The 24,861-nt window shown below is 41.2% G+C and overlaps 1 protein-coding gene across 1 annotated transcript in view; it reads right to left on the bottom strand.

Moving 5' to 3' along the window:
* Positions 1 to 24,861, bottom strand: part of C8H1orf87 (chromosome 8 C1orf87 homolog) — a 28,357-nt gene that overhangs the window by 2,188 nt on the left and 1,308 nt on the right. The window contains exons 2-10 of the mRNA XM_034780285.1: positions 24,417 to 24,574; positions 21,938 to 22,157; positions 17,803 to 17,931; positions 15,838 to 16,101; positions 14,215 to 14,336; positions 11,936 to 12,074; positions 10,155 to 10,252; positions 8,447 to 8,517; positions 2,194 to 2,237 (exon numbers count right to left, since the gene is read on the bottom strand). Of these exons, the coding sequence (XP_034636176.1) occupies positions 2,194 to 2,237; positions 8,447 to 8,517; positions 10,155 to 10,252; positions 11,936 to 12,074; positions 14,215 to 14,336; positions 15,838 to 16,101; positions 17,803 to 17,931; positions 21,938 to 22,157; positions 24,417 to 24,532 (1,203 nt within the window). The 5' untranslated portion in view covers positions 24,533 to 24,574. The remainder of the gene's footprint in view (positions 1 to 2,193; positions 2,238 to 8,446; positions 8,518 to 10,154; positions 10,253 to 11,935; positions 12,075 to 14,214; positions 14,337 to 15,837; positions 16,102 to 17,802; positions 17,932 to 21,937; positions 22,158 to 24,416; positions 24,575 to 24,861) is intronic.

Genomic DNA, 24,861 nt, shown 5'->3' with positions numbered 1-24,861 from the left:
GAACAAATCTCCCTAGGCTGGTGTGATTCCACCACAAGGCATTGCCCAGCACAGCACACCCCTCCTGCTCAGTCTGACTATCCTTACTTGGAAGGAAAAACATAACAAGGCCCAGCGTTGCCCACTTAATGGGTTTTCTGATAACCAGCTTCCTCACTTCACTGGGACAGTTGCCAGGCTAGGTTTACAGTGCATTGCATTTCAGTGACTGGCTACATCGCAAAGTTGGCACAACAGGTTATTTTCAGGCCTACTCACCATAGTTTAGAGCTATGACCTGAAGACAGCCAGCATACATTTGCTAACTCAGATCCCTTCCCTGATTTCCGGCCTATTCCCTGGCTACTGAACAAATTAGTCACATTCAGTTTTTTCTTTGACCATCCCCTCTCTGTTTTAACAGTTCATACTATGGCTATTTTTAAAGTTATCTGTGAAGTTCCTCTCTTTCCCTTCTGCAAGTATTCCTCTCAATGGCGGAGTCTCATGATGAATGGCTAATTAGCATCCTGTTCCACTAGGGGTGCCATAAAAGCAATTTGTTATGCCAGGGAGGTCCCCACCCACAATAATCTATGGTATAGTGTCAAGCAAAAGAATGAGGCCTACTGAGAAACTGGTAGCACTGTATGGGATCTAAAGCAGTGGTTTCCTCCACACAAGAATTCTTTTCAGTTAATGGCGAGTGCAAAGAAAATTAAGTCCCTGCTGTTCAGTCACAAGTCACTACTAAGAAATTTAAATGGAAACGTAAGATTAAAACTATTAGCGACAGTGTAATGCTGGGTAAATGGCAACAACAGAATACTTCTGTGTTTAAGGCAGCTATGAACACCACAGTCGTGGGCTTGGTCTAGAATGTTGTCTACCTCCGGAAATAGCCCCAACTTAGCCATTGCTGAAGCTGCACTTGTGCTGACCCCCACATGTAGACTAGGGCAAGCATTGGATTCACTAACTGAGGTCGATTTCTGCCCAGTCAGTACCCGTTGTCTATGCTTCCGGGGTATGCATTGAACTGACTGCTGACCACCAAAGGCCAAGTCTGGGCAATTTCCAAGTCTGGATAGCCTTAAGACACCCTTGCCAGCTGGTGGAGGCTTGAGCAGAAACACAGCCCAGCAAGTGTTTACCCTCAAGGAATAATGGGCCAAAACTTTCAAAACTGGGAGTGTAAAGTTAGGCTCCTAAATCCACAGTGAAGTTCTTAAATATGGATTATTATGGAGCCCAGATCCTTAAAGTTACTTAAGTGCCTAAATCCCATTGAAATCACATTGACAACCAAATATTAAATCACAAGGAAATTAAAAATAAAGCAACCAAACTTCATCAATTCCAAGACCAGCAGGGACCACTCTGATAATCTAGTCTGACCTGCTGTATAACATAGGCCAGGGAACTTCCCCAAAATAATTCCTAGAGCAGATCTTTTAGTAAAACATCCAATCTTGATTTAACAATTGTCAGTGATGGAGAATCCACCATGACCCTTGGTAAGTTGTTAATTACCTGCACTGTTAACAATGTAGGCTTTCTTTCCACTCTGAATTTGTCTAGCTTTGGCTACCAACTGTTATACCATGTAGCGTCACTGCACTTTTCCACAACCTCATTTGCAATAGTAGTCAGAAGACAGCTCTCAAGCCAAGACTGAGGGGATTTTGTCATTATTTCCTTTCACATGGGCGGCCAATATTGATATTATTTTCTGAAGTGTTTTACAGCAGGAAGCAAGTGTAGCGAGAGGCTGGGTCACTTTTAATAATAATAATAAATACAGACGCTCCCCAACTTATGCAAGCGTTCTGAACACAAAGGAAAGACTGGGCATGTCCTTTCCCGTTAAGTCATAGGGCCCCAGTTCACTAACTTGTGCAACTTTAAGCATGAAAGTCATTCCACTGAAACCAATGGGAGTACTCATATGCTAAAGTTACACATGCACTTTGGTGCTTTGCTGGGCTGAGTTTTAGGCATTGAGGCCAGGAAAAACCACTAGTGACTTCAGTAGGCACCGGGTCTGGGCCATGCTGTTGACTGGATATTAATATTTGGTTTATTAATTAAGAAAAAAACAAGTTACAGACTTGCCTTCTCCATTGTAGAGACCGTTATATAAAAGATCATCTGTAACATACCAACCAAAGATACTTATCAACTATTTGGCTATATCCATTCTATTGAGCATACCAGATGGGCAGCCACATCATCACTGATTTCCTCTTTGACTTCCCCTAAAATGGAAACATTCGTAAGAATTTCTTGCATCTAGGTGCTACATAAAAATAATCACAACAATGGGTTTTGGAAACTACGAGCCCAATGCAGTGCTCATTGAAGTCAATGGAAATAACTTCACTCGAAACTGGATCAGGGCCTGAATAAACATGAAGGACTATGTCACCAATGCTTAGTGCAATACACACTTTCAAGTACATTTTTAAAATATGAGCAAATGCTTGGGTTCAAATGCCCAACTGGCCTGGCTGTTATTGATGATCTCGATACTCAATTTGCCCACCACTGCACAGGGAATGAAGGTGCTACTTTTAGTTTTTCAATCACTCTAGTAAGTTTAACTTCTCTCATAGGCAAAAGCTGCCCCCACCATTGAGAACCAGTACTTTGCTGCTGTGCAAGTGAGGTGGTTGTGTACCATCTTCCTAAATTCAGTGAGTATCTCTGGAGGGGATCCCTATGTGGGCAAGGACTTTGAAGTATTCTCCAGCAATGGGCATGGAGCAGTCTCCACAGAGCAGCTCTGCTACTGCTTTGCACCCTCAGTGGATGGTGAGAAATCCCTCCCTCTATTCAAGTGGGTCACACAGGAATTCAGCCCCACTGCAGCCAATCACAGCAGAAACACAACTTGTCAATTGTATGGGAGCTTTCATGCAAAGCCACCACAAAATGCTTTGCAGGCAGTTACATTCCAATCGATGTAAAGTAGGTAGGTCATAGCTCGAGCCCAGTGAATTTCAGCAAGGCAGCAGTCAGAATTGTGTTGATGTGTTGTAGTAAGTGCAGCTGGTCAAAATTTTTCACACAAAAATATTCCTATCTGGAAACCTGGCTTCATCAACATTTTGAGTGAGAACGCAGCAACGTGGACAACATTTTTGGCAATTTTCTAATCATGAGAATTAAAACAAAATATGTTGCCATGTTTAAAGGCCCACCAATTTGCATTTTGAGATTTCTGATATGGAATATTTTGTCACGTTTCATCCAGTGAAGTTTTCCAATATTTCCACTTTCTGGGCCGATTCAGAATGGAACCTGACTTTGGAATGTCAACGTTTCCTGTCGGAGAAACATTCCATTTCCTAGCCAGCCCTAACAGAACAATGGTTAGGAGACCCATTTGAAGGAAATTATGACAGAACTAGGAGTTTATGCAAGGTTGCTTTGGGCAGAAATGGAGAGGAGGGCACAAAGATATGGGCCAAAACAGATCTGTGTTGCCTGGATTCTGTAGATACAGTGTGTTAATAAAGCACCCACAGAGGTTGCCATTAATGAAATAGCAGCATTTGCCAAAAACTATTACCCAGTGATATCTAAGAGACGGCCACCATTTCCTGTTCTAAATACAGGGAATTAACTGAGGCATGTCAGTTACCATTGTGTCATCGCTGTTGGCTAACAATGACCTTTTAATGGAAACACCTGTACATAATTTTCTACAGTTCTGCATCTGTTTCCATGGAAATGGAACCAGGCACAGCAGCTGAGTCTGAAGATTTCGATTATGCAGATTTCAGCTGTGGCTACCAGCTGGGCTCTGTGAGTACCATTTTCCAAACAGCACCTGCCACACTTTAGGGTCCCATATGCTCCTAAAGTCTCCAGAGCCAGATTCTGCTACCAGTTACACATATATAAATCCATACTGACTCCACATAACACCATAGAATCACTCTGGATTTACATTGTTGTAACTGAGTGCAGGATCAGGCGTTTAGGTGTTGGAGGGGGTGGAGAAGGATAGAGTTTTAATGTTAATTTAAAAAAAAATCATAAAGAATCATAAAAAATCTTTCCCCTACTTTTACCAAATATGTGCCCTTCTCTGTGGGGTGAACTGGCTTAAACCCTCATCTTGTTACACAGTTTTCCCAGGTGCACTGCATACAAGGGCAGTCGACTGTCTCATAACCCTCATCTATCTCAATACTTTGCATTGGTGAATTCTGTGCCTCAATTCATTGCCTTTGCTATAGTTTTATGGGAACTTTTTTTAAAATTCAAGATTTTAGACAGACATACAATGCAGCCAAGAGTGATGTTAAAACTCCTCTTTCTCCCCCTCTCTTTAAGGGAAAATCTGACCTTTGTAGGTACCCTTTCCACTCCCACTGGGTCAAATTCCGTGATGACCCCATGCAATTCCAGTGATAGACACACACCTCAGGGCAGAATTTGGCTCAGCTTCTCGAATCCCGCTCATTACCATGGCAACTGGGTACCTATCACTAGATTGTTACCAGTGGTGTTTATTCCCAGTTTCTAATCTCTGTTACCATCTTTTATTTTACTGCTGTATGTGTCCTATCCAGCACGTGTAAAATGTGCAAGGGTTTGAGAGGCCAGTTTTTTCCCCCGTTTTAGTTCACGTGTGTTCACTTTCCAGAGCTGGCCAGCTATAAAGGACTGCACATACCGCACCCCATCAAGGGATTATTTGGCAGGCCTGGTCTCTCCTCTCTGTCCCCCACACCTACGCACTCCAGTAAGCTTTCCTCTATGCAAGGGGATCAATGCTAGCAGGCCCAACCCGACCCTGTGTTTTCACAGTTACTCTGTTACAGCTTAAAATTCAAGCCCTTGTACGTGATTCTTTGGCTAAGTACTGTAAATCAATTCTCTTCCAATACCTGCTTAATATCCATCTATTTGGAGATTACACTGATTTATGCACAGCAAGATGGATTGCAGCATAACATTTCAATGGTAGGAAAGATGAATTATCACCATGAATGAAGGGTGTTTATAGTTCAACAGACAGCTGGTTTGTCTCCAACCAGATGGTCATAGGTTCATGTCCAAACTTAGAATCCTGAATATGCTTCTATGCTATGAGTATGATTGGAGGAACACAGGGTTTGGCCATCATGTGAATATTAAAAACCCCATAACACTTTCTAAGGATTATTAGATTAGTGTAGCATCCCTGTCAATAGCTCACAATCCAGCCTTCATTTCAGCTTTGAAAAAGCTTCCAGAAGCAGGAAGAAGTAGCCCTCAAAAACCAGCTGCCTCTATCTAAGCAAACACATTCATTATTAAAGCCAGGCCCGAATCCAAATGATGGATCCTACCTCACCCATCACGGTCCTTGAGGACATTCAAAATGTGGAGCTGGATCCAAATTTTACAAATAGTCATTAGCTGAACCAAACTCCTCCTTACAAACACCCCAGACATTTTAGGGTTTTAAAATCTGGATTGGGATATAAATTTTGTGGTTTGAGACAATCTTCACTAATTATTCAACTAGACTTTATATTATTTGTTTATATTATATTATTAATAATTATATATTATATATTATTCAAGTCTTTTAAAATGAATAATTTTTGTTTCACACTACAGTTTGGATATAGCTTTTCCAAACAGGACAAACTATAAAGAAGTATTAACATGTCCTGGAAAATTTTGAACACTAGGCATTCCACCTTTTTTTTTATTTTAATTTCTGTCTTCATCCCAGTTTTTCTCTTTGAAAGAATCTGAAATTTCAAAGCAAAACTTACCTGAAACAATCATGTTTTTCGCACAAAACCATTGTCCTGAAATATAGCTCCAGTTCACCTGATATATTGGTTCTCCAGAAAGATTTGTGACTACAGCCAGTCAAAAATTCAGTAGAACCAAAAGGAATTGATGAGTTTGAAGGAAATCTACCTGTTTTTTTTTTTCAGTCAAGTTAGACAGGGAAGTAGGAGACCATATTAGGACAAATGAAAGAGAAAAAGCAAACTAGAGTAATTATCAGGGCCAAGTGAATTTTTATAAACTACTGTGATTATCTATGCACATAAATGCTCTGGTGATTATCTATGTGCATAAAACATGTGCCTCTCAGGAATGCACAGTCCAGCTACTGACAGCCAAGAATGTGCTAATTAACTGTCTGAAATAAGCTCTGGACAGGAAGATCAAAATTCAGAAGTTAGTCAGTGTGCGTAGAAGAATCTAAAGGAGTCTAAGCTGCTGTGATTTACAGTTGCTTCTAGCCCCCTCAGTGTGCAAGTTACTCTGACTTGCACTCACAGATTCCCTCTGAATGAAGCCAATTACCCAGGTGTAACTTACACCTTTTTACACAACTCCTTAGAATTTGGCCCTGGAATCTTAGTGAGTCTAAACTAGTTTGACTCACCTACCAAGAGCCTAGAAGGGAGGATTGGTAGGAGCAAAAGCAACTAACAGGAAAGTGTAATTAGCTACAAATATAAAAGGTTGGGCTATTGTAATTTATGCCATTTGCACTGCTCTCTGCTATCTCTTAGTGTGTAAATTATGCCTAATTAGACTCCCATGAACTCATCTCCTAATCTGGCTCACTTAGACCAAATTCTGGATTTACATGCCTGTGAGTCACTACTATGAATTTCAATGAGAGCCCCATCAATGCATCCAAGTCTAGAATTTGGCCTATAGCAGGGATAGGCAACCTATGGCATGTGTGCCAAAGGCGGCACGTGAGCTGATTTTCAGTGGCACTCACAGTGCCTGGGTCCTGGCCACTGGTCCGGAGGGCTCTGCATTTAGATTCAATTTTATATGAAGCTTCTTAAACATTTTAAAATCCTTATTTACTTTACAATAGTTTAGTTATATATTATAGACTTATAGAAAGAGACCTTCTAAAAATGTTAAAATGTATTACTGGCACACGAAACCTTAAATTAGAGTGAATCAATGAAGACTCGGCACTCCACTTCTGAAAGGTTGCCGATCCCTGGCCTATAGCATATAGGTGGAGCTTGGAAGGGAAATCTGCAATACGGCTGCGCTTTTCTAGCATTTTGTAGGCTATTAAATGAGCAACAGACACAGGCAAAATACACATGTTCTGAGCAGCGCCGGCTCCAGGGTTTTGGCTGCCCCAAGCAGCCAAAAAAAAAAAAAAAGCCAGAGTGAGGGACCGTCCGCCGAATTGCCGCCGAATAGCTGGATGTGCCGCCCCTCTCTGGCGTGGCTGCCCCAAGCACCTGCTTGACAAGCTGGTGCCTGGAGCCGGCCCCGGTTCTGAGTGAGGCTGATTACACTGTGGGATCAAGAAGAGTGTTAAAAAAGTACCACTCCTCAGTAAACACAGGAAAAGATTATTGAAAATGAATCCCTGATGGTACCCAGACAGCGAAGGTAACTGGAACAAGAGAAACATGTTGAAGATTTCCAAACATGGGCTAGAATATAGGGTGAGCAGACTCCCTGTACAGATGCGCCAGCCAAATGGAATCTACCTGAACAACAGATCCTTAATTAGTGGCTAGATTGTCCCTGAAACACTGCATTTATTTTGTCATTGTAACTCTGGGTCTTGTTTTCAGAGGGGCCAAGCACCAACAGCTCCCAGTGACGTTGATGTGCCTGCTCAGCAACTCTGCATGGAAAGGGCCTGATTCTGCATTGACTTGCACCATGTGTTGTTGTTTGCACCAATGCAAAGTGAATGTAAAATATTCTCATGATTTGGTAGCAGGTGACACCCACTTGGCACTGGTGTAAATGCCTACATAAGGTGTCAGGCAGTGGAGCAACAGGCCCCATGTCTTCTTTGAAGCCAGGATAATTACTTTCTGAGCATAATGGAGCCAGATCCTCAGCTGGTTTAAATTAGGATAGCTCCCTTATGGATACTCGAGTGACATCAATTATCCCAGCTTCAGATCTCGCCTATACGCTGCACTATTTCTTCATTTTCTCTAAGTTGAAAATTCTGCAACAGCAGCTGGAAAACCTGCAAAAAAGAGAGGTTACATGCAGCCAAATAGGTGCATGCTACCTGCTAGAGAGAGAGAGAGAGGAATAGCTTTTGAATATCAAACTAGTGAAATTCCTGTACTGACAGCATGGATCCAGGAGTGCACAATGATTATGCACAATTTTCCTTTGGAGAATATACATTGTACTGCTCTTTAAAGTGAAGAGAAACATTTACTGAACTTGCTTTGGCGGTGGTTGGTTGTGGGTTTTTTTCTTTGTTGTTGTTCCAGACTTGTGAGACCTTTTTATTTCTTAAAAACGAGGCCAATGCTCAGCATGGCACTTTGACAGGGTGGCATTATCAACAGCAGGACACTTGTTGGAAAAAAGCTCACTATGTAGGATGAAGATATTTCAGGGAACTTTGGTCTTGGAAAAGGTAGTGTTTTCAGGGTGCTTGTTATATCTCCCGGGTGTGATTTAAAGTGACAGCTACTTCACTTACCCACAGGAACAGGCAAATTAGGAATCGCATCAGAATGAGCTTTCTTGAGCAACTCCACAAACTTCTTCCACCTGCATGCACAAACATTTTTAAATGAAATATAATATTTGAAAACAAACCCCAAACCGTCTGACTTCCAAGAGCTATGTAATGGAGGTCAGAGACATGATTAAAAATAAACAATAAATTTATGAAAGGTTTTTTGAAATAAAGAAAGAAATGACATTATAAATATGCAGCAGAGCATACCACAATCACCAGCATGAAGCTTAGTTTGTGCACATAAATGCAATACATCACAGGATGCACTGTCTACACATTCGGGACAACATTTTCCAAAGGACAGACTCTCTATTTGCCAGGGCACTTTGCAGCTCTAGGATTTTTTAAAATACTATCTATCTACAACTGAAGCAAAGGATGGACACAAACTTGGCTTTATGGGCCACAACCTCAGTGCAGAGAGGTGAAGTCAACAGAGCTATGCCAATTTCCACCAATTGAGTTAATCTGCGGCGGCTTTTTGGTGGTGCTACAAAAGCTTTATCTCCCCAATCCTGTAACTTCCAGAAACTGAACTGATTACCTCACTTCTCCAGGAAAAATAAATTAAAGAAAAGAGGTAGAAAAATCTGCATAGAAATATCAGGCATTCCTCCTCCGAGCCCCCATTTTTCTTGTTGACAAGTTACAGAGAGGACATAACTTGTTCTGCTTTGTTCGACAAGGCTAATCTCACGTGACTGTAATCACTCATGGTGTTTTATTGATTTTAAGCACATTTAATCAGAAAGTGGCTCAGAGCTAGATTCCTGCTAATTACTTGAGAAACAGCCTCCCGAATGGCTTCACAATTGGACTGCAGATTAGAATGGACAGTATATACTAAAACAATGATTCATGCATTCAGCTTCCTAGATTTATTTTGTTTATATTGGATTTTTTAATCTCTAAAGGGACGTAATTCAGTCTATGGGCAAGTGGCATTTAAAGTCCTTAACAAAATGGCTTTAATTTAACAAGCAAGGCCTTAGCTAAAGATGGTATGTGTGTGGAAGAGTTTATCCTTTACAAATGTAATTCCTCACTGCAGGTCATAGGAGTGAAGGTGCCCTTCATCACACCATGCTGTGACATGTACAGCATTGGAAGGTAAGCCTTGAGAAGTCTGTGCTTTGCTGAGAGCCAAGAGAGTCCTGCTAAATCAAGACATGAGAATCCACACAAAGACTCCTTTACGGTTAGGTTAAGATCTTTGCTGCAGGCTAAGGGTAAATTAGCCTCGTATGGGCTAAGGTACTTTGATTTCGTTGTAAGGTTCTCCTAAGTTCCGCTTATGTGAAAAGGGTTTTGGGTTGGTTTCTTCTTTCCAGTCATGCTATGAAGAGCTCTACCCTGTATATGTGACCGAAGTCAGCCCGATTTTGATCTTATAACTGGCAAGGTCCCAACTAAGAGTGAGACCTCAAGCCCCTAGGAAGGGGATACGGAAAATCAGTGAGTGATCTCCCATTTCAGTGTCTCTGCCAGAGCGAAGATTGGGCCAGCCTGTGAATTGCAAGTCTCCATGACACACCTAAAACGGGGGGATGGGAGAGCCCCATACACAGAGCAACTGGCTTTGTAGCTTGTGTATGAGGCTGACCCTGTACAATCAAATGTCTATTTTAGAAGGAATGATCAAATCTGGATGGTATTAAAAACTTACTGTATTTTGCCTTGTTTGCACAAATCATGGTTGTTGAGCAAAGCTTCCAGCAATAAAGGAGTTAGAGTTAGTCTATGCTTCTGGCAAACAGTCTCAATCTGGAAACAAGATAAGATTTCCCACTGAAATTTGGGGTATCATTATCTATGGCAAAGCAACTGAGAGGAGAAAATTTTATTATAAATCCAGTGCACATCACAGCCATCAGCTCCAGTATAAAAGATACATGGCAAAGTGTTTTCAAACAGTCTAGTAAAACAGCATATACACGTATGCAGTTGTGACCAGGATTGAGACATTTCTTCTTGTGAGACTGATTTTGCAGTCATTTAACATGCCAAACACCATGTGCAAATTCTGCAAGCAGAATCAAGTGACTGTGCAAAAAAATTACCAGCAGATCTTATTAAGAATTAGGTCTGGCTGAAAAATTTCCTTCAAAACCATTTCTTGGATGGAAAATGGGTTTTCAACTAAATGAGAGTTTTCACAGAAAGCATCCAATTTCCTTGAACATTTTTGTTTTGTCATTGGAAAGCTGAAAACCGCAAAGTTTGGGCAGATTTGGCAGTTTTCTGCCATACATTTTCAGGGTTTTTTGCTGGGGGGTTTGACAAAAGATGAAATTTTCTACAGAAAAAAATCACCCATTTTCCAACCAGCTCTGCAATAATTCTTAAACATAACTCATAAATCTTTTTTTTTTAAAACAACAACAGATGAGCTCAGAATTCTGTGCTGAATGCCCCCAAACTGAACAACATTCAACACAGTTCATCTAATTCATCCCTTCCTTTTTTCAGACCTGTGACACCATGGCCCACTGCTCATTATTGCCTCCTGAATGGTATGAAGCCTCAAGCATTCACTCTGCTTAGAAACTCATCTCAGACTCACCACTGAATTTCCAAGGAGCCAACCTGTAGGCATGAGGCACGTCATTTATCATTGAAGATGATGTACTGTTTTCTAAAGCCTTTCTATTATTTTAAACCCTGTGGGAGTCTCATAGGAATGCTCTAAACTTGACAAAAGCCACAAAGTATAACAAATCCAGGATTTAGCTTTTAGCCTCTTCACCCATCCCTCTCTCCAGCTCTTCCCACTCCACAGACTTTCAATTCTTTACCTTAACGAAGACGTGGGATCACTGCTGTTGGGATACTGCAGAGCAGTAACCAAAAGCAATATAAGCCCAGCAAATTCTGCAAAATATCAAGTGTTCTCACCTCCCATTGACTTCAGTGGTTTTTGAGGGTCTCCTCACTTCTTAAAGTCTGTGTCTCTAGATATGTCTGCATTGCACTATCTGGGGCTGGCCCAGGTCAGCTGAGTCAAGTTTGTGGGGCTTGGGCTGTGGGGCTATAAAACTTCAGTGCAGACATTCAGGCTTGGGCTGTAGCCTGGTCTCTGAGATCCCACAAGGGGAGAGGGTCCCAGAGCCCGGGATCCAGACCAAGCCTAGATGTCTCCACTGCTGTTTTATAGCCCTCCAGCCCATGCCTTGTGACACAAGTCAGCTGACGTGGGCCAGCCACCAGTGTTTAATTGCAGTGTAGACATATCCTTTTAGACCAGTTCTGAAGGATTCACATTCTTTTCTTATTTTTAAGCATAAAAATATAGCTTTGAAATGCACTCTGCAATAGTAACAGGATCTATGCATATACCTGACACAAATGGTCCATCTATGGCTTTAAGTGTGTTACACTGCTATTAAATGAGAGCGGTCTACCTGTGATTACATGACTAGACTGAACCCTGTTCTGGGGCCTATTTACCTCATAGAGAGAGAGAAGGCCGGAGAAAGACTTATCTTCTTTTTGAAAACTCAGGCTCAGTTTCTCCATGTCTAGTTCCCCCTTATATTCCTCCAATATTTGCTTCAAGATCTGTAATGGGTCCTCAGGAGCCAGAGAGCTGGAGGATCAAAATATAGAGATTACCAAAAAATAATACATAATACTTTCCAGTTCACCTGGCCCCACAAAGGATCCCAAAGTGTTCTACGAGTATACTGCCCTCCCAGGCCATACAGAACCCCTGAGGTGTTCTGGGGCAGCTGTTTAACTGATCACAGCAACAGAACAAAACAGGCTTGGGTAGGAAGCAAAGAAAAATAGCAAATCCAGCTAAAATGCCATGGTAAGGAAAACATAATTACCTTTTGGCTGGATTATCAGGTTTAACACTGTGATTCATGTGAAAAAGGCCTTAAGATTTTTTTAATGGTATACGCACCTCGGATTTTTTGTTTCACCTGAAAGATGGTACTTCTAAATGCCTCCTATCTCCATGATGGGGCCTGGGTTCAATACTGACTCAGAAAGAAGGAGGGCTATCTACTGAATCACCAATAATGCTTCCTGAGGTTTCCTTGGAGGTTTCCCATTCAGTAATCAACCAGGCCCGCTGTTTTTAGGATCTGATCAAAGCATAGGTGAGCTGATGTGGCTGCCGGCTGTATATCATAAATACCTGCCTGATCTTCGCCTCAGACTTTTTCTGGTAGAGCATAGCTTAATACATGAGTAAATAAAATGACATACTTGTGTATGGCTCCTAACTTTGTTACATTGTTGGTACTGCGTAATGCTGCCGTGCCACATAGTGACTGGAATGTACAGTAGGACGGGTGGCTCAGTGAACTGATAATACAGCAAAAGATAATCAGTAACTGAGTTTTTTGATTGTCTGTCAGTTGCAAAAAAAAAAAAAAAAAATTATTTCAGGTCCACCCACAATGAAAAGTTTCTGAAATTTTCAGCAAAGTGAAAAGTAAAAAAAAAAAAATGTTTTGGGTTGAATGAAACATTTTGTTTGTCCCAAAAGGTAATGTTTTGTTTTGATTTTGAGCTCTTTCAAAAATAAATAAATAAATAAATAAAATTGAAGGAAATTCAAACCAAAAAGTCATTTTGAATCAAAAATCAAAACAATTCATTAAAAAATGAACAAACAGGTCCTTTTCATTTTTTCATAATTTTTGTTTATTCGATTAAAATGAATTGGTGAGTTTGACACAAATTCACAAAAGGTTTTGATCAATCTGTATCTACATTTTTTGCTGAAAAAGAGTTTTGGTAAAAACTTCTCCCAGAAATCTTCTACAAAAGATTTCACCATAGGCCTCAGGTTCTAAAATCCAGCCTTGGCTAGCAGTGATAGAAGTCTGTTGCTCTCTGTTGGCTGCTCAGTGGACTATAAGAAATGAGATGGTGGTCTCAAATCTAATTTCTAGTGTGCCGATGTTCACATCACATAAGGTCACAGTCACTATCAACACCCTTGTTGTCAATTTCAGCAGTGTGATCGTTTGCTCTGACAGTGGGAGCCTTTCTCATCCAGATGACTTACATTGATGGGGGAGTATGTACTGTACTTATTCTGAGCATAGACTACTTCAGTCTCCAGTGATTTCAAAACAGCATTTCTCTCATATTATATATATATACCTCTACCCCTATATAACGCTGTCCTCGGGAGCCAAATTTTTTTCCCGTGTTATAGGTGAAACTGCGTTATATTGAACTTGCTTTGATCCACCAGAGTGCACAGCCCCACCCCCCCGGAGCACTGCTTTACCGCGTTATATCCGAATTCGTGTTATATCGGGGTCGCGTTATATCGGGGTATATACACACACACACACACACACACAATTACACACACAAGGATAAAAAGGCAATTATTAAAATTGTCTCTAATTGAAACTGTTTCCCTTGCCAAAGTTAAGTAAAGGGGAGTCCGCATGATCTCAAATGATGCTTCTAGCAGTATGTAGTGTAAGTGATCAGCGACCCGAAACACGTAGTGGTTTGAATGGTTGCAAGAGAAAATCTGTGCTCTTCTACGCTATGTAAAATGCTTTTTAATCTCATAATTGAAGAACCAGTTTTGCTTTCAGAATCCTCAGTGAAAATAGCAGGCTTGAAAACATTCTCAAAATTCAACACCTACAAGACTTTTACCAAATGAAAACTAGGAAAAGGAGGATTTCTCAGATACTTTGCTCATTTGTTTAGAGTAATAAATACATTAAAAAAAACAGAAATAGAACCTTTTGCTTTGATCCTTTAAAGTTACACTCTTTGCTTGAAGACCCAGATCACATGTCTTGATATTCTGCATTTCAACTGCTGCAGCTAGTCTTAGAAACTGAATCAGATTTTCAGAATTTACCTAAAAAAAGAGATAGGTACAAACACAAGCAAAGGACATAGGAAAATGTCAGTCTGTTACAACCTCTCCCTTAAATTGCATCTTCCTGAGAAAATTAAAGTGAAAATAAAGTGCTTTAGGGGGGGAAATCACATTTAATTTTACTTACAAAGTTAAAAGGTGTCTCACACATGAAAAATATTGGATTTGTGCCTTTTTATGTTTGTATATGATATATAATGAATCCCCTGAAATGAATAGTTAAGACCAATGAAGTCCATTGAAATCAATGGGAGTCTTTTCTCTGACTTCACTGGACTTTGCACCAGGCCCTTATAGGCCAATGGAGGGCAAGAGGAGAAGAGGGAGACAGGTTCCTAGGATTAGTGGATTAGCAACCGAGCGTCTAGGGGGATAAGAAAGAGTTTGGCAGCAGGAGGTCTTGTGTGTGTATGGGAAGATCTGGCAGGAAGAGCTGGGTGAGGGTGTGCGTCGGAGGACTGATTTATAGGGCTACGGCAGTATTACAGAAATGACTCCATGAGACAAGGGCTCCCGTGTGCCTCATTCAGCAGACCCCTAACAAGACGCAATACCCGCCGCACCGCTAAGTTGACTGAGCACTTACGCAGCACAGCCTGCCTTCCTGCTAATTGTTATTTAGAAAGTGCTAATGTTAAAACTGAGGAGCAAATCCTACCCCTGCGTCCCCTGTACAAGAGAAGGCATCATTCGGGGGGACCGGGAAAGGGGTGCAAAGTAGGTTGTAAATGTAAACGTAAATGTACTGGTATGAGAGAGAGTGGAATATGCGGACAGTGGTCATAGGTGCTGGAACTAGGAGTGCTGGGGGTGCTGCCACCCCCTGGCCTGAAGTAGTAATAACAACCCAAATACATGGTTTCCACCTTCAGCATCCCTACTAACAAAATTGGTCCAGCACCACTGAGCGTAGTAGCATGATACTTAGCACACAAGGCGCAAGGTGGTGGAACATCAGGACCATTCCCTAAAATAATACACATCTCTACTACCTGAGCTGAAGAAGAATCTCCATTAGCGGTTGTGTTGGAGCCAATGGGTGGGATTTGCAAAAAAATCAATGTTGGACTAACTCTTTACTCAAGTCAAGAGTAAAACTTCCAGAATTAGGATGACGCTGAATGATTCTGAAAATCCCATCTGATTACCTCTGTAGTTCAATCACTACGGGCAGTGATACATAAGCAAAATTGCCAGTATATTGCAACTTCCTTTCTGCTGTCAGTTACTGTAATCAATTACAGTCGCAACACTGGAGACATGTTAGAAGACAGAAAATGTCTAAAACACAGAGGTCGTTTTGGCCACATTTGCTGATTAATCCCCAAATAGCAAATAAAGCCTAACTAACATATGAGCATCTCTAAGCTAAGGAAGTTACTGCTTATTAACCTCTCTCTTCTATTTACTTGACTTGCACGGATAAGTGAAAAAGGCTAATTGATTTTTCCCCCCAGTTAAGACATTCAGATGAACATACCAATTCAGAGTCATTTGCCTCAGAAAACCTCTCAAAGAGGCGCTTGACAGTTGGTAATTGTAGAGGGACTTCATGCTTCAGAAGGAGGGAGCTCAGCTGGGACTGAGGAAGAAATCCAGAGATGGGATCCAGAGTCTTAAGCTCTCTCTGCAGCTTTTCGAACCCGGCTAACCTAACAGGACCCAGCCGGAGTTCATTTCTGACGAGAGCCAGGAGAGAATCCTCTTCCTCGGGTGACTCTGATGGCCCTCGGCATATGATCTGCTGGAAATCATTTAGAAAAGAAACATCTGGTTATATAATATACAGTAACTCGAATGAAGAATGGTAAAGCAGATGGTTGAATGGAGATTGCTTTACAACATCGTTACAATGGCTGTGCTGAGCAAAACAGCAGTCCACTCAGCCCCCTGGCTGCATGCTAAAGCTGCGCAACAGAAGAAAAGCTGCCCTACATGGACAGCTGAGGATTCCATTTGTCACAGAGGAATCCTGGGATCGCACAAAGCTGGCAAAGCTGTTTTGGTAAAGGAGACATGCTAGGGTCAAATGTTGGAGGATGGGAGCTTGTGGTGGTTTCCAGATTCTCAGCTGCTGGTGATGTAATTTAGAGCAGCCCTGCAGCTGCTCTCATTTACACCAAAGGCTGTTTTGTCTGGCTCAGGATCAGGGAGATAAAAAGGTGGCTTATCGTCCCCCTGACCCAGGCTCCTTTCCCCCTCACCTGTTCAGACTGTAAACTTGGTCTAGCTGAGGACTGAGCCCATCATTAGCAGGCCAACACTTGAAACAAATTGTCATTGAAAATATTTAATAGATGACCAGTTATGGCAATATTTCATAGAATCATAGAATCATAGAATATCAGGGTTGGAAGGGACCTCAGGAGGTCATCAAGTCCAACCCCCTGCTCAAAGCAAGACCAATTCCCAACTAAATCATCCTAGCCAGGGCTTTGTCAAGCCAGGCCTTAAAAACCTCCAAGGAAGGAGATTCCACCACCTCCCTAGGTAACGCATTCCAGTGCTTCACCACCCTCCTAGTGAAACAGTGTTTCCTAATATCCAACCTAGATCTCCCGCACTGCAACTTGAGGCCATTGCTCCTTGTTCTGTCATCTGCCACCACTGAGAACAACCAAGCTCCATCCTCTTTGGAACCCCCCCTTCAGGTAGTTGAAAGCAGCTATCACATCCCCCCTCATTCTTCTCTTCTGGAGACTAAACAATCCCAGTTCCCTCAGCCTCTCCTCATAAGTCATGTGCTCCAGACCCCTAATCATTTTTGTTGCCGTCCGCTGGACTCTTTCCAATTTTTTCACACCCTTCTTGTAGTGTGGGGCCCAAAACTGGACACAGTACTCCAGATGAGGCCTCACCAATGTTGAATAAAGGGGAATGATCACATTCCTCGATCTGCTGGCAATGCCCCTACTTATACAGCCCAAAATGCCGTTAGCCTTCTTGGCAACAAGAGCACATTGTTGACTCATATCCAGCTTCTCGTCCACTGTAACCCCTAGGTCCTTTTCTGCAGAGCTGCTACCTAGCCATTCGGTCCCTAGTCTGTAGCAGTGCATAAGATTCTTCCATCCTAAGTGCAGGACTCTGCACTTGTCCTTGTTGAACCTCATCAGGTTTTTTTTGGCCCAATCCTCTAATTTGTCTAGGTCCCTCTGTATCCGATCCCTACCCTCCAGTGTATCTACCACGCCTCCCAGTTTAGTGTCATCTGCAAACTTGCTGAGAGTGCAGTCCACACCATCCTCCAGATCATTAATAAAGATATTAAACAAAACCGGCCCCAGGACCGACCCTTGGGGCACTCCGCTTGAAACCAGCTGCCAAATGGAGGCATTGATCACTACCCGTTGAGCCCAACAATCTAACCAGCTTTCTATCCGCCTTACAGTCCATTCATCCAGCCCATACTTCTTTAACTTGGCGGCAATTTCACAACATTTACCTGGTGATGTCCTACATGTTGTCTTAAAGACCGAGCTCTAAGGGATGGCTTTTGGAGGGCATGAATGTAGGACAAAGACTGATCTCCCGATGGGACAGACACACAATGAATATTTGGTGGTTTTAAAACCTTGAAGAACAAACGTGGAATTAGACATAAGGCAATCAAAGAAAAATAAATAGTTGTGTTCTAACCAAAATATACTCTGAGTACAAATATTGACATACACAAATATTTCGTCATATAAAATATATGCTGGTGATTCCTTTTTAGAAAGCAAACATGTTTAAACTCCAACAATAATACGTCCTGAAGACATATTTAACTGGAACAGCTATTAAATTAGTTCTCATTTTATTAGTATAATTAGCTCCTTCAGCTCTGAAAACATTCCCCTACCACTTAAGATGAAGGAAACTCTCCATCAGCTGCTGGCATTATAGTGTTTATGACTCATAGATGTGCCGTTCTAATTCCACCTGGTAGAAGGCAGTGGTGCTCCCAAACACTAGCCATTTTGTTACCATCATGGAATGCATTCAACTTTCCAGTAGCAGGGTTAGAAATTCTCATTGTTTAGTATTTCATACTGAGCATTAGAAATGCTCTCCTGCATTAGAGATTAGGGTTAACAGTCCTCATTATTTTCAGCAAGAGATTAATTAAAGCCCAACATTTCTAAAAGCAACCTGGCATAAATGAATCAGTTCATTGCACAAATATCTGAATTGGTAACGTCTTTCCTTTATTCCTCTACTGAAGTCTAAACCTACCCTGATGTGGAAAGAAACGAATGCCAGGAGCTGCCTTTTGCAATAGGTTTAAAACATAAACAAATGATTAGCTACTTTCAGTTCTGATGTTCCCCAAATATTACCCTTCCTTATAACTACTGCACATACGACCATCCTCCCCACACACTGCATTCCTAATCTCCTACCACCTGAAATGGTTTGCTTTGCATTAAAAATACAGTAGGTCCCAAATATGGAAACGATGACCCAAATATCAGCCTTTCAAAACAAGGGCTGAAGTGGTTTATTTATGAAATTCCTAGGGATGGAGGGGAAGCTGCACAAAGACCGCAGAGTTGGACATGGAACAATGTAGAGCATTGTTAGGTATTTAGCAAAGAACACTGCAAACCAAAGGAGAGAGGAAGAGAAGGAAGAAATACGTTTCCTGACTGGGAAGTTATTGAACATACTGAACAGGAAACAGATACATTCTCTCCCTGGGGCGGGGAGAAATATCTGTAGCTTCTCCTGTGGAAATTTGTCTCTGGTCTTAAAACCAAAGGGCAGGACTGTGACCCTGTGCAGTGGAATAAAGGCAAATAAGATCCCTTCCACCCATATGGCCACATGAGCGCTCCCTTCATATTTGCTCTTGGCGCAGGGGATAGAACATGGGGGATAGAACACGGACTGTGAGTCTGGTACGTCTCCAAGCAAGAGGCAGAGAGAGGGTCAAAGGGGCAGGGACTAGGCATAGTTAACATGCTGAGCTGGCACAAATGGGGAAGTCAGCTGTACCTAGTAAAGGGCTCCAGTGAGTTATTTCCCCCGAGCAAGGGAGCAGCACTCAAAAAGGCACAATTCCCCCCCAGGACAATGCCGTTATGCACTGTCCCATGCATGAGGCAGAGTCTAAATTTTTAAAGTCATACGCCCCCTAAGCACAACCTCTAGGACTTACTCAGTTTGACTCAGGGGTGTACAGCACCTCTCAAAGTCAGGCCGGGCATTCCAAGCAGTGCACCCACAAAGGGAGGTGCCTAAAATTACTGAACACGTCTAAAAATCTAGGGTCCAGATACAGCTGGGAAAAGAATGGATTTTTTGGTTCGCTAGCTATTCTGAAGAAAGAAAGAAAATAAATATTTCTTTTGACCGAAAACAAAATGTTCCATTTCAATTTCAAGCATTTTTAATGTTTCTGAATTTTTTAAAAAATAAAATGGAAGAAAATTTCAAAAAGAAAACAATAATTTAGAACTAAAAAATTAAAGAGGTTTGATTTTTTCTAATGTTGGGGGGCATGGGTAGGTTCCAACACAAACGATATGGGAAAACCAACATGAATTGGCAAAAGATTACAGTTAGACTACCTCTAATTTTTTGCCTGAAAAAAGTTTTGTTCAGAAAATTGGGCTGTCAAGCGATTAAAAAAAATAATCGTGATTAATCGCACTGTTAAACAGTAACAGAATACCATTTATTTAAATATTTTGGATTTTTTCTACATTTCAAATATATTGATTTCAATTACAACAGAGAATATAAAGTGTACAGTGCTTGCTTTTTTATTACAAATATTTGTGCTGTAAAAAACAAAAGAAATAGTATTTTTCAATTCACCTCATACAAGTACTGCAGTGCAATCTCTTTATCATGAAAGTTGAACTTACAAATATCAAATTATGTACAAAAAATAACTGCATTCAAAAATTAAACAACGTAAAACTTTAGAGCCTACAAGTCCACTTAGTCCTACTTCTTTTTCAGCCAGTCCCTCAGACAAACAAGTTTATTTACTTTTGCAGGAGATAATGTTGCCCGTTTCTTGTTTACAATGTCACCTGAAAGTGAGAACAGCCATTCTCATGGCACTGCTGTAGCCGGTGTCACAAGATAATTACATGCCAGATGAGATAATGATTCATATGTCCCTTCATCTTCAACCACTATTCCAGAGAACATGCATCCATGCTAATTACGGGTTCTGCTCGATAATGATCCAAAGCAGTGAAGATCGACACATGTTCACCTTCATCATCAGAGTCAGATGCCACCAGCAGTTGATTTTCTGTTTTGGTGGTTCGGGTTCTGTAGTTTCCGCATCGGAGTGTTGCTCTTTTAAGACTTATGAAAGCATGCTCCACACCTCGTCCCTCTCAGATTTTGGAAGGCTCTTCAGATTCTTAAACCTTGGGTCGAACGCTGTAGCTATCTTTAGAAATCTCACATTGGTACCTTCTTTGCGTTTTTTCAAATCTGCAGTGAAAGTGTTCTTAAAATGAACAATATGTGCTGGGTCATCATCCGAGATGGCTATAATATGAAATAATGGAAGAATGCGGGTAAAACAGAGCAGGAGACATCCTATTATTTTTTTAACGAGCATCATCAGCATAGAAGCATGTCCTCTGGAATGGTGGCCGAAGCATGAAGGGACATATGAATGTTTAGCATATCTAGCACATAAATACCTTGCAATGCCGGTTACAAAAGTGCCATGCAAATTGCTGTTCTCACTTTCGGGTGACATTGTAAATAAGAAGCAGCCAGCATTCTCTCCTGTAAATGTAAATAAACTTGTTTGTCTTAGCAATTGGCTGAATAAGAAGTAGGACTGAATGGACTTGTTGGCTCTAAAGTTTTACATTGTTTTGTTTTTGAGTGCAGTTATGTAACAAAAAAATCTACATTTTTAAGTTGCACTTTCACAATAAAGAGATTGCACTACAGTATTTGTAGAAGGTGAATTGAAAAATACTAATTCTTTTGTTTATCATTTTTACAGTGCAAATATTTGTAATAAAATAATAATATAAATGAGCACTGTACACTTTGTATTCTGTGTTGTAATTGAAATTAATATATTTGAAAATGTAGAAAAACATCCAAAATATTTAATAAATTTCAATTGATATTCTATCGCTTAACAGTGCGATTTAAACAGCGATTAATCGAGATTAATTTTTTAATTGTGATTAATTTTTTGAGTCAATCACGTGAGTTAACCGCGATTAATCGATAGCCCAATCAGAAAATTATGCCTAGCTCTTGTTCAAACTTTTGTGAGCTAGTTTATCCATCTGTGAGATGGGTATAATCCTGCTGATTTATCTCATGGGACACAGTGCAGCTGAATTAACATCAGCAATGCCTTTTGAGATCCTCAAGGTACTAAGGACCTGAGTGCAAAATTCTTATTCAACTCGACTTCAGCAGGACTATTTTCATGGGTAAGTGCTCACAAACATAAGAATTGCATAACTAGGTTCCTAGTGCACATATTTATATTGCTGCAAAGAGACCTGGTTATTTCAACATTAAGTATTATCCATGGATCGTCCCTGCAACTGATTGTGCAATTCAAAATGTTGCGGCTACAGTTTATAGCAACTTACTTTGCCATCCAGAAATCTGCTGTTGCTTGTTTGTGCTTGTTTAGACTCGTGTTCTTTCTCTTTGTCTCTGCTCCGTCTTTCATAATCTAGGTCATAACTGATTTGTTGACAAAGAGGGTTATTGAGACCCAGAGGATTTCCATGTGTCTGTCTTGTATTACAAGTGGGCAATTTCCGGAGTGCAGACTGAGTTTCCACTTTCGTGGCCTCTTTTGCCTTGCTGCAAAAAACAGGAGCAGAGACATAGCCTTATGCAAATATATATTCCATTTGCATTTAGATTAGACAGTAACGTACAATATTCTGTTCTTAGAAAGTTAGCTGCTTGGATTGAAGCCCTCAGATATTATCAGTGGAATCTAGATTCATATCTTTTAAAGCCAGAGAAGACCATTAGATCATCTAGTCTGACCTCCTGTGTAACAGGCTAGAGAATTCCATCCAGTTACTCCTGTATTGAATCCCGTTACTTGTAGACAGAAGTGAAAGCAACTTAAAGGACTTACCGGTATGCAGGGCGACCGGAGTCCTGGGCAAGGGGCTGGGGGTGAAGAGGGCTGGAAGGGGCGGGGCCTCAGGTGGAAGGGGCAGGGCTGGGGCCAGACTTCCCCAGCCAGCCCTTCAGCGCTGCCTGGCCCACGCTACCCGGGGCTCCGGCAGCCATTTAAAGGGCCTGGGGCTCCAGCAACTGCCGCAGTAGCGGCCCGAACCCCAGGCCCTTTTAAATCACCGGGCCCCAGCAGCTTCCCCTTTTGCCTTTCCCCCTGCCCCCCCCCCCCCGCCCGCTCCAAATGAATATTTACCACACCATGGGACAAGTTCACCTCAACTGTCAACTTGGCTCAGGTCTAGTGAATGTCGCTGAACCACTGACCTAACTGGAGTGGTATTATCCTGTCGCAGGAATGATTTCGACCTCACACAGATGGCACAGAGAGGTTAGCCAAACACACTTGTCTCTGAGTGTTCTAGAATGTAAAATGGATCTTTGCTTAAAGGTTCCATTGGGTTTATACACAGTTTCCCTCACTCTTTCACTGATGTTAGATTGGACTTTCAACAACTAGTCTCGTATTCTGTTAGTAATCATCAAGTTGGGTTTCCTGTGTAAGGCAGGTCATTTCTTATACCTCACTGTAATGTCCTAGAAGAAGGGACTATTCTTCCCTGCTGACTGGGTCAGATCATCAAATGTATTTTAATTAAGACTGCAGGTTACACTGAATTGGAAGACAGACCGCTCAAATTCTTCTGAATTTTCTTTTTGATGACCAGCCCTTATGGCAAAGGAAGAAAGGCAACGCTCTTGGAAAATTCTTACCATTGATAATCTATTATTAATACCCTTCTTTTTTATGCGCAATAAACAAGATGACTAAACACCACCATCAAATTACTACATGTGATATATTATCAACTAGATGAGAAGAACCAGTGGTAAGTCATTAATTTTTATAAATGTCATGTGTCCGCATTTTCCAGTCTAGTTCACAAAGAGAAATATAGGATTGGGTTTTTAAAAGAGAGTCGGTGGAGGTTTTTTTGAAAGCACAACTGCAGAAAAACTATCACATTTCCTGTGAGTTCTACTATTTTGCCTATAATGCTACCTAACTAATCCTTGATTTATTTAGTTTTATTTGCATGTACTATAAAATGTTTTCTATTGCTAGATTCAGAAGTTAGATATTAACATCTCTCTTTTCATTTTCTTTTTAAGTAGCCAATTCCTATTTGTCATCCAGCTGTCTGTTTTTTAGGCCAAGGTTTTCAAAACGGGGGCCTAACGTTAGAAGTGGGATTTTCAAAATCATGAAGGGATTCAGACACCTAATTCCCATTAGAAATAAACGGGAGTTACAATTTTCAAAAGTGCTTAACGCCTACTGACTTTCAATGGGAGGTAGGCTCCTAAATCACTTAGGCACTTTTGAAAATGTTGCCCTGGGTTTCCACATATCCTAGGCAGCTTTGCAACCCCAACTCCTAAAGGCCAGATTTCCAGAGCAGATTACGTCCCATTTAGGTCACTAAATTAAGTGGCCAGCTCCTTAAGCATACTCATCTTTTGGCAGCTCCCAGTGGCCTCCGTGGAAGCTAGTGGGTGCTGAATACTTTTGAACACCTCATTTTTTGCTGAGCTCTTTTGATAACCTGGACCATATTTTCACATGCAAAGCACCTGATTTTCAAAAGTGCTGAATACCCAGGAGCTCCACTGGAATTTAATAACATCTGCACAATCTGAAAATCAGGCTGCATACTTAGATGCTTACATATGGATTTATAAGCCTAACATTAATCACCCACTTTAAAAAAACATTCTTGGCTCTAAGTACTTATAGGCTACAATTTGCGGTCTTGTTTTTATTTTTATTGTAGTCTTAAACCTATCCAGCATTTCAAATTCCTTCAGTGATGCTTCCTGAAACAAACAATTACATGCATATGTTATAGAGTCCTTCAGCATCATACTTACAGTTTTGGTTTTTCCACAGTGCACCGGACATACTTGCTCCCAATGATTTTTACAATAGTCTCAGTATGTGCATCAGCCCCACAGGGAACATTCCTGACGGAAGACATGATTGGCATCAAGTACAACTAGCAGTCTATATATTGTCCATCCCCACTCTCCTGTAACATTAGACAAGATGTCATCACCAACTGTATTTGACTGGTAAGAGGGCGGTGGGACAGAGTAAGTCACTTCTCTCCATTTATGAACAGAATTGTAAATGGGGTGGGGACAGAACCTCGACTGGTGTATATCGGTGTAGCTGCATTGACTTAGATGGATCTATGCAGATTTACCCCAACTGTCCAGTGTGCCTGTACAAACTCACTCCTTCCTGGATTGCCAATTCAAAGCCAAAATTTCTTGGTAGGAAAAAAAATAAAACCCAGGTTCTGATAAACAATCA

Source organism: Trachemys scripta, chromosome 8 (genome assembly GCF_013100865.1).
Source record: "Trachemys scripta elegans isolate TJP31775 chromosome 8, CAS_Tse_1.0, whole genome shotgun sequence".
Classification (NCBI taxonomy): domain Eukaryota; kingdom Metazoa; phylum Chordata; order Testudines; family Emydidae; genus Trachemys; species Trachemys scripta.
This window is presented reverse-complemented; position numbering and strand designations above follow the sequence as displayed.